This window comes from Lactuca virosa, chromosome 4, assembly GCF_052849685.1.
Source record: "Lactuca virosa cultivar CGN04683 chromosome 4, Lactuca_virosa_CGN04683_v6, whole genome shotgun sequence".
Classification (NCBI taxonomy): Eukaryota; Viridiplantae; Streptophyta; class Magnoliopsida; order Asterales; family Asteraceae; genus Lactuca; species Lactuca virosa.
Window position 1 is genome coordinate 494,917,747 of NC_136429.1, and position 11,078 is coordinate 494,928,824.

The 11,078-nt window shown below is 31.9% G+C and overlaps 1 protein-coding gene across 3 annotated transcripts; it reads right to left on the bottom strand.

Annotated features, from left to right (window-relative positions):
* Positions 1 to 1,211: 1,211 nt before the first annotated feature.
* LOC145109319 (uncharacterized) lies at positions 1,212 to 5,535 on the bottom strand. 3 transcript variants are annotated; one of them, XM_079046468.1, is made up of 7 exons: positions 5,418 to 5,535; positions 4,747 to 4,877; positions 3,453 to 4,656; positions 2,828 to 2,976; positions 2,569 to 2,736; positions 2,424 to 2,484; positions 1,212 to 1,558 (listed from the first exon to the last, which is right to left on the bottom strand). In XM_079046468.1, the coding sequence occupies exons 2-7, from the start codon at positions 4,855 to 4,857 to the stop codon at positions 1,404 to 1,406; spliced, it is 1,848 nt and encodes a 615-aa protein (XP_078902594.1). In that variant the 5' UTR covers positions 4,858 to 4,877; positions 5,418 to 5,535; the 3' UTR covers positions 1,212 to 1,403. The 3 variants fall into 3 exon arrangements, with proteins under 3 accessions (XP_078902594.1, XP_078902593.1, XP_078902595.1); XM_079046467.1 differs by having other exon boundaries at positions 3,453 to 4,877; XM_079046469.1 differs by lacking the exons at positions 1,212 to 1,558; positions 2,424 to 2,484 and having other exon boundaries at positions 2,577 to 2,711; positions 3,453 to 4,877.
* Positions 5,536 to 11,078: the final 5,543 nt, after the last annotated feature.

An 11,078-nucleotide genomic window follows, 5' to 3' on the forward strand; every position in this document is an offset into this window, starting at 1 on the left:
ACCAAAAATTAAAGAGAATAGATATGCATTCTTCAATGTGGATATGTTTCCTTATCATGGACCACTTATTTAGAGTACATGAACATCATAAAAAAAAGTGTTGTTGATCTAAATCTAAATGCGTACATATAGAAAAGTGGAAATTTCTATTAACTTGTTGCTACATGGTAACAATTTTGTTTATGGTTAACTTATTCAGTGTCGAAAGGATTGTATAGTCATGCACTCATGCTTTACTACAAAAATATATTGATTAACATTGTTTTCTAAAAGGGAAATCTCCAGAAAAGTAGTAAAATTTTACCATAATTTATGAAAAAGTCCCAAACTAAAATTTGTTTACGAAAAGCATGAATTACCGGTAAAAATGACGATTTGACCCCTTTTTTCCGGTTTACCGGTTTTATTACTTACATGTTTCACTAAAGTCTCATTATTTTACCCTAATTTGCGAATAAATCCCAAAATAAAATTTACTGATGATTTGACCATTTTCTTCATGTAACACACATTTTATCGGTTTCATTGCTGACTTAGACACCTAGTCATTAAATTAGCTCATAAGATGAATACGATGCGTTATATAATGTCACATTTACTGTAAAATTTGATATTCATCTCATCGGCTCGTTTATGACTATGTATCTACGTCAGCAATGAAACAAATAAAATGTGTGTTTCCAAGAAAAAAATGGCAGAAAATGAGTTGATGTTTGATGAGATGGATATATTGGGTTACATAAGATTAGATAGACAATTTGATATTTCTTATAACGTAAAATATAACGCAGTTGTTGTTAGTTTATATAATTATTATAGTCTTCGTTGGATGCATTTTATATTCCAAAAAAATATACAATACATCATGATATCAAGTTTTATGCTAAACATAGCATTATATAACTCAACATATCCATCTCATCATCTCATTTAATGACTAGGCGTCTGGGTCAGCAACAAAACCGGTAAAATGTATGTTACATAGAGCAAAGGGTCAAATCATCAGTAAATTTTATTTTGGAACTTATTCGCAAATTAGGATAAAATAATGGGACTTTAATGAAACAGGTAAGTAATAAAACCGGTAAACCGGAAAAAAGTGGTCAAATCGCCAATTTTACTGGTAATTCATGTTTTTTCGTAAACAAAATTTAGTTTGGAACTTTTTCGTAAATTAGGGTAAAATTTTAGGACTTTTCTAGAGATTTCCCTTTCTAAAATGTGCAAGTATTTCATGCATAGAGTACAACCACTTGATGCAATACAAAACGAGCTGCACGAGCTTTTCATGTTTTCACTACTACAAAAGGCAGCAACTACTTTTCATCTACAACAAATTTTGAGTTAAGTTCGTATTGTGTTTTGTGCTACTTAGAGTTGTATCATATGTTGGTTAACTTATACTATTTTTGACTCTTGAGAGCTTTTGCATAGAAGGCCCAACTTGGGTGTGTTTGATCGATAGCAGATTGGCCAAAAGGATGTTGCTCTACATACGTCTTTACATCTTCAGTGTCTGCCAACCCTTCAAGATACTTTCGAAGATCACCATTGGGACCTTAAAAAAACAAGGATGATAAGGCCATTGAATAGCAATATACTTTTTAATTTGTCTCATTTAATTGGGTTAGTTAGCTAAAAATAAATTGACTTCGGTAATTAAAAAAAAAAGCAAATATTAAATCATTCTTAAAAGTATATTTTAATTAAAAGTAAACAAAATACAACAGTAATCTGTCAGAGTATTTAGTTGGATTGGAATTCAATCATAACTTTTAAATAATGTTGAATATTCACTTATATATAATAATATTTGAATAAATTACATTTTTACTCCTTGATTATAGTTTATTTTTGCAACTTTGGTCCTTATTTGAGTTTTTTTAACGTTTTTTATCCATGTTCCAAGTGAAATGACTACATTTTTTCATATTTTGGTACAAAAATATCATCATATTACTTGGAACAAGGACCAAAATTGAAAGAGACAACTTTTTCAGGCCATAACTGCAAAATACAACAAATTGTCAAAGGAATTGTAAATTGTGAGGCGTTCTTTTGCAATTTTGATCCTTATTTGAGGTTTACATAACATTTTAGGTCCATGCTCCAAGTAAATTGACTACTTTTCTTCCTAAGTATAGCTGATTTTCGGAAATTTGGTCCCAAAAATATAGTCATATTACTTGGAAAGGGGACCAAAAACGTTATAAAACATCAAACAAAGGACCAAAACTAGAAGAAAACATTTTGGGACCAAAATTGCAAAAAACGGATATACTCAAGGACAAAACATGGAAATTGGACGAATCTGGCAGAGAATTAAATTCCATCCATTTAGCAAACAAAGAAGCGGCGGAATGGAATCACGAATTCCAATTCCGCCCTAATCCACAAACCAAACACAGCATAACATATCATACCTAGAAAGTCATCATTCCTATCCTTGTAGCTGTAAGATAGAGGAAAGATTGCAGTATTCTTCTGCAAGATAAGGAATCTTAACAAAATCAGTAATTGGTAAATAAATTAAACTATGAGTAAAAAAAAGGTGATTAATAATCTTACAGGATTCAATAATGCTTTATATGGAGAATCATCCAACAGCAATGTATTTGATTCATGAAAAGTTCCTTCCACCCATTTCAGCCAAATCTTTCTCAAATCCTTGAAAACCATTGGCTTGTATTTATCTTCAAGAGTTTTCATCCCTGTATTCGTGCAAAATGAATTATCCTGAAATTTTCCACTTAAAAGAATATTACTAAAAAGTTGAAATTAGCGTATATATATTTAATAAATATAACTAAAAAGTAAAAACACTCACCCAAATAAAAAGGAGATTCTTCTTTAAATCTCCTAACAAAAAGTCAACCACTGGGTACAAAACTTGCTTTGTTCTTGAAGACCAGATGCCAACATTAAATCTCTCAAAACAAAACCGCAAAAAACCATCCAAATAGGGTCTTTTGAATACTGCATCAAAATGAAGCTTTGTAAAAAAAAAACAATTCATGGTTATATGATTATACATAATAAAAAATAAAAAATGTGTGAAACTTTTAATTTTTGATTGGAAAGAATAAAGTATAATTGGTTAAACCACAAACTTGACTAAAATGTAATCGGTTTCCTGTAATTTCTCTAAACTCAATAAATTAAATTACAAAAAACCGTTATATTTTTCAGCAGTTTTGCAGTTTAATAACAAATACTTCATCTTTTCCAATCAAAGTACCAGTCTGGCACATTTTTTTTCAAAAACAACCATTTTGACATGTTACATCAGGTTTCACTAGATAAAACTTCCAAATTAACCGTTTTGACATGTATATAAGATTATAAGGTCAAAATGGTTAATTTGGAAAATTATATGAATCTTTCATGGTTTTTCTGTAATTTCCCCTTTAAATAAAATTAACTTAAATAGAAGAATGGAAACCAAATCATACTTGCTCGTTTTGGAGTATAATAATCTGCTTGCACATCTTGTGGGCGAGGTGACACAATATCTGCAAGCAATCCATTTATATCAAAAATCAGAAGCTTTTTCCCTGGTTTTGTAGTTCCAGATACCTTCTCTTTTCCTGTTTGTATTACACTTTCCATCTTTACCCTTTTTGCACCCATACTTGCATAAAAAACTTCATGTTTCTTTCCTTCTTGTTTATCTTTATTTTGTCCTCTTTCAGTTGATCTATGAATCTTTTGCTCTATTACTCTACCATTCTTATAACTTTTTGTAGTTTTAATTAAACCCTTGTTTGCATTGTTAACTTTTGTGTGATTTTCTCCTTTTGACACCATTTTTGCATCAGTAATTGCAGTTTTAGTTGAATCTTTCTCTACATTTACCATGTCATTTGAGGCTTCTTGATTCTTCTTTTTTTTCCTGCTCTTTTTCTTTTTTGGCACTGTATTATCTGTTGCAGTTGTTCCTGAAACCATTTCAACATTGACAACTTTTGTGTCCACTTCTCCTTTTGACACCATTTTTACATCATCAGTTGGAGTTTTACTCAAGTCTTTCTCTACAGTTACCATGTCATCTGAGCCTTGATTCTTCTTTCTCTTTTTTGACATTCTATTATCTGTTGCAGTTGTATCTGAAACCATTTCACCATTGGTTACCATGTCGTCTGAGGCTTGATTCTTTTTCTTTTTTTTCTTCCTCTTTTTCTTTTTTGGCATTGTATTATCTGTTGGAGTTGTACCTGAACCCATTTCACCATTTGCAACTTTTGTTTCATCTTCTCCTTTTGACACTGTCTTTGCATCAGGGGTTGCAGTTTTATCTGAGATCATCTTGTTACTAGATGTTTCCATATGATCTTCTCCTTTTGACACCATTTTCTTCACATCATCAGTTGCAGTTTTACTTGAATCTTTCTCTACAGTTACCATGTCATTTGAGGCTTGATTCTTCTTTTTTCTCGGCCTCTTTCTCTTTTTTGACATTGTATTATCTGTTGCAGTTGTACCTGAACCCATTTCACCATTGACAACTTTTGTGTCCTCTTCTCCTTTTGACACTATCTTTGCATCAGGAGTTGCAATTTTATCTGAGATCATTGTGTTACTAGAAGTTTCCATATGATCTTCTCTTTTTGACCCTGTATTTGCATCACCAGAAATTGGAACTGATGCTGCATGTTTCTGATCAACAGATGCAACGGATGACTGTGAGATGATATAAAAATGAGGAAGTACACGTTTGCTATCAGGATTTTCAGCATTCAACTTGACCTTTTTTTTCTGCTTCCTTTTTTTTGATTTAGTCAGCTTAGCAGAATCATCACCTCCACCATTTTCCATCATTAAACACTCCTGAACAGGAGATGTCATGATTACCTCCATTCTAGCTACACTTCTAATGCCTGAGCTCAATCCAACAGCAAAAGTGATAAATTAAACACTCAATCGAAGAAAAAAAGCAGACTTCAAATTTTAGGTGTTAAGAGAATCACAAGTTTGTAACTCTTCAGAGACAGATTGATAAGAGCATGAGCTTCATCAATGAGAAGTGAAACCAATGGAGCAATGTTCTTATTGAAATCAAACAAAAAAAAACAATTTTGAATTAGGTTTTGCCGACTTAATCAATTGAGTGCAGTAATCACACTTACACCAGTATATCAACTGAATTGAAAATCAGAGAAGGTACAAATGGAACAATGTTCGTATTAAAATTTAACTAGAAGCAATTATGCATTAGTTTTACAGTTTATACCGATCTATCAATGTAACTAATAATCACATAAGTATACCAATTGCTGTGAGAATCATTTGAAGTATCATAAATCGAGCACATTATCACCTTACAGAACATCACATGTAACGACGCTATAAGAAACGATAAACGCTTTCGAAGATTCCTGTTATGGTTTCCGAAGTATTAGAGAGCTGCGTAAGCGTACCTAATGACTATTTCTTCTTCCTCCGGCAACCTTTTTCATCGACGGCGATCTGGAAATGATAGTTTAACCGGAGTTCATGGATACTTCATGACTGCACGACGGCGGAACGTGTAGGGCTTAGACAGCCACTGTTTTAAGAGACAGGAGGTGCTGTTATTCGTTGTTTCAGTTTAGTCCCTCAACAATTTCAATTTGTTCAATTGTTGCCATGAACTTTCAAAGGGATCTGATAAATCCATAAACTTTCAACCCTAAACAAATGGTCCTTCCAAAATAGGGGTCTTGATGATTTGAGCATTTAACGAGCCAAACTTTACATTAGCGATGATTGAAAATAGGGGAAATGACATAAAAGCCCGTAAGTTTTCATAAAAATATCGCTTTACCATTGGACGTGTTTTAGGTCCAGTAGAACCACCGGATGTTTTGTCATTCTTATACTTTTGGTCCCTTGTTACAAAAGTTTGTGTTTTTCAAAATTTAGTCACAATATTTTCCACAGTTTGGTAAGTTTAATCTCTGTCGCCTTCTATTGAAAAAAAAAAATCGATCGGGCGAAGCCTAGGGTTTTTTTACTAGTTATTATTATTGGACATATCTATATCTATGTAACACTTTTAATTGGTTTGTAATTTTAAAATCAAACATTAAATTAATAAAAATTAAAGAAGTATTAAATTTCATATTTTTCTTAATAAAGTAGAGTATATATCCACATATTTCATATTCTATCTCAAATCATTATATTTAAGTCTTTTTTGATTTTGTATTTGCTATCACAAATTTAAACCCCGTTTAGAATCTTTATGATTCTCAAGATTATCCGAACTTTATAAAAATTGGATGGTCTATTATATTAAATATATGTGATGAATGTAGAATGACTTCTTATCTATTTTTATTTAATTTTATATTTGAAATGAATAATTTCATTTGTTATGAAATTAAATAATTACTTTTAATACTTTTAATAAATTTTAATAAAATAGAAAATAATCATAAATTATATTTATTTAGTAACAATTTTTTTGGTTTGGTTGTTAATAGGGTGAAATTTTTGTTTGGTTTGGATTATATAGGTGGAAGAAAGAAATTAGTTTTTAAAGAAAATTTATGTTGGGTTGGGTCAACTAATAGGGATAGTACTAGAGCCGGCAATTTTATACATGGCACGACTGATAGGATACGAATATTATACAAGTTTTCTGTGTATAGGTTTTAAAAATTCATGTTTCGTGTCGACACAAATTCTAAATTTGTGGTTCGTATAAGTCTTACACGTGTTAAACACGAATTTACTTGTTTAAACACGTATAAGACATTAATTAAATATGTGTGACACGCTACACTTATAGATACGAGACATGCGACACATACATACACATATAAACACATATACACACGAATTAAATGCATGTTTTCCAAGCTTAAAAAATATTATTAGACAATATGTGTATTAATTCGTGTAAATCTGGGACTTTGTGTAACATGGTTAAAAGGGTGTCTATTCGTATCGTATCACATGTCACACAAATTAATTACATGACGTGTTCGTTTTTGATACCCAAAACATGTTTTACAATTTGTGTCGTGTTCACGTTTCATAAATTGGTTTCATTTAAATCCGTGTTTGACACGTACACATGACATGGAAACACGAATTGTCATGTCTATATAGAATGGATGAGCATGGTATCGAACTAGTAGTGACCCAAGAATATGGAATACTAAAACGGGTGAAAAAACAATACCAAGTACGGAAGTACCGAACCAAATTAGAGTTTAACGGTACTGATACCGCTACCGAGTACGCTACCGGTTTTTGGTACTATAACTGAACTGAAGGGCAAAAAAGTCAAAATTCTAATGTACCATTTTAGGGGGAAATATGTCCAGTTTTGGGTCTACCTGTTGTTAATAAATTTGTCCAGTTTTAAGGGCAAATCTATCCGGTTTTCGGTACTCCATGTATTCACATGCAATTCCTAGTTGTGAAATAGGGGAAAGCATGCCCAAAAGTTAACCTGCAATGTCTAGTATTCACCAGGAGTTTTGTCAATGACAATTCATTAATATAACACCAAGTTGGGCTTGAACTTCAGGGTAAAATATGTCCAACGGTTAACTAGCGGTTAACAAAAACATATAATTCATTAATACTATTTTTATCACCATTTCTAGGGATTGATAATTGTGAAGCAACATCTTCTGGTTGCGTCTTTCCTCTTCGCATGTTGTGACCTGCAAGTCTAAGCCTACAACTTCGCTTCCCTCATCAACCTTAAAAAGACGGTGGAACCTAGAAACAAGTTTGTGAATAAGGTAACAAAAATAGATGTCAAAAGATGTTTCTTTACATTGACAATTAAAAGTTAATTTCTAGCCTTTTATCCTTTCAAGTTCTAATAGTCAACAAAAACATAGATAAAAAAGGTACATGTTGTGGTTAACTCATATGGTAATAATAAATACAAATAAATTAACAAGATATTATATAGATTAAATCAAACCAAGACAGTGTATTAATTTATGATTTTCTATTAGGGATAAGATTTTGTAATTCTTGTATAGTTATAGATGACTCTCTATCCTTATATTTTAGTCTTTATTGTTATCTTGTACTATAAATATAGTATTCAATATACAACAATATTCAAGGTGATTTCTATAATCCTTATTTGGTATCAAAACAGGTTACGATCCTTTTTCCTTACCTTCTAATCATGAAAACCAACGACTCTTCTTCCTCTTTCGATTCTTATATGTCTCTAGCCACTATCCTTTACATCATCACCGTGAAGCTATCTCCCACAAATTACCTACTTTGGCGAAAGCCAGCTCCTTCCCTTACTTACTTATCAGAAGTTGTTGGGTCGTGTTGATGGTTCGCTTGTTGCTCATACTCAAAGCAAAGAAACTACCGGTGATTCTTCTCCAAATCGTGATTATGCTAAATGTCTTGAAGTCGGTCATCGTGCTTTTGTCATAATTCAGTCTTCCTTAATTGATCCTATGGTTCATAAAAAAACATGATTAAGACTTATTAATGTACATGATTTTGTAATTAAGAGCATATTAGTCATTGGTAGGCTAAATATCTCATCCATAGATCTATTACCAAAATTAGGGACATATTCACGTAAAAGATCTCCATCTCCTTCGATCTTCAAGTCTTATACCAGATCATCATTGATATAGGATCGACATTCATTGATTGATCAATTATCCTCTTGTATCAAATTCGTCGTATTCATGTAATCAAATATCTTCATCTCATTCGATCTTCAAGTCTTTCTACCAAATCATTGTGATTTTGAGATTGACAATCATTGATCGATCAATTATACTCTCCGATCACAATCATAACTATTAAATTTGCGATTTTAATGGTTTGCGAGTTCATCCTCTTCATTCTTTTATATCTGAAGTATTTATCATATTGAGGTTGATTTTCAACAAATACGCTTCATTAAATATCATATAGTAGGGGTGGCAAATCGGACAATCAATTTGTATTTTTGTTAAACACGACACGACATGATGTCATTTTTTTTAACTAACACAAAAATAAACCAACTAAAAAACGACAAACACGACACGACACAACAAAGATAACATAAAATAACAATTAGTTTATTTAATTAATACTTAATCATACATAACATGACAAACACAAAAAACAAATGCTAAATTGTGTCAATTTCGTATCGAATTTTGAACACGAACACGACAAGGCAATGCCTTTTTTACACTTAACACGAACACAACACAAACACAAATTTGAATTTCAATTTTGTCCCAATTTCATTTTGTGTCATGTATTTTTGTCGTGTCGTGTCATGTCATCAATTGTCACCCCTATCATATATCAATATCAACAACTAATCACAAATTTGTGATCGAATTTTAGCTATGTGATCATCTTTTTTCATCATATATAGTTCGGTTTATGAGCTGTAATTAGCAATTTCTACAATTCTTCATCATCAACAATTGTCTATGGAATTTCAAACTTTAATTTGTAACATATATTTTTCATAAACAAGTATTAAATTCATAAAGGATAAGAAATCTACTATATTAAAGTAAAAGGAGAGTTTGATGTGTTTATAAGTATATTGTTATTATTGAAAGACGCGGCACAGCCATGTAAGAAGCACGAAATGGTTAGTTGAAGTCAAGAAAGTCAACAAAAGTCAATGAGATCTTGACGTGACCATGAGGGTAACGTGACGTGTCGACTGGTGTGAGTCATCATATACATGGCGAACGTATAGGGCACGTGACGAGAGGACATGATATGTGACATAGTCTCGGAAGAACATGAGGAGACGACGCGTCCAAAAGGGTTCGCAAAGTGATGTCGCATCAGGAGAATATATATATATATGTTGAAGTGTTTCGGCTAAAATTTTTGGGAAAATGAAGCCAGAAATAATGAGAACGATATAGAGTCAAGAGGGTGAGATAGATGTTGACGATACTACAAAAGTATGTGTTACCAAGCGGGTTGAGGTAGTCTTTCATCATGTAATTATGTTTACGTAGTGTTTTGTGGAGGGTTGTTAGACCTTGAGCGTGTTACGGGATTCGTGATATTATGCTATTGCAAACCAATGATGAGTTTAATAGATGGATTTCACATAGAAATTCTTAATTTTGTTGATAAGGGTTATGAACTTTGGTTTACACCGAGTATATGAATATTAGTCAATGATTTACGAGATTAAACCGTTTGACGGTTACATTATGGGACTAGATGAATCTGGTAACAAATGGTTACCGAGTTTGGTTAGTGGTCAGGTAATTGATCGTTGTGTGATAAATAAAATATTATGATTATTGTGAAATGCTAGGTTTGGGTTTAGAACCTATAAAGTTGTATGTGATTGAGAGTTTTAGTGAACTGATATGGTTGAATGTCATAATAGGTTATTGTTATATGAAACGATGAGCTACTTTAGTTGCATTATAGAGAAGATATGCTATATAGATGAAATAATTAATCTGATTGTATTGGTTGTGAGTGGTGAAGTATTAGTATATCCTTTTGTGGCTACAAGCAACAGAGAATTTACATATTGGTATACTGTTGTGGAATGTGTACAGATGGTTTAGTTGATGACCATTAGACTGTACGAGAGGAGTTTTCCACTATATTATATATGACATTGGATGTATGTTGCATGGTAGAAATACTTGTTAGACTAGAGTAATCTTGTTTTGTTAGTTGTAAGGCGTTATGATGAGGTTGTATGCCTTTGATGCAATGATGGCAAGAATGGTATTTGTGACAACTGAAGGAAAAACGTCACCAACCTCTGTTAGAAATAAAAGATATGTACAAATGTAATATATTAAGGATGTAACTTGTTAAATATTAATAACATATGTGATTATGTCCTTACATATTCATAAAAACATGGCCAGTTAGACCAAAAGATTAGAAAATCGAGTGCGCAAAAGGTTTTGTTACCATATATATATTATGACATATTCGGAAAGCACACGTCAGCATTATTTCAGAAATATAAACTTTGTAAAAGTCTGACTTCATGTGAAGGAGATATGAATTTTATGGAATATAAAAATCAATCGCACGTAAAAACTTGCGAAGTAAAAAGTTATAGAGAGATTGGTTGAGTTTTAGCTAAAGTCTTA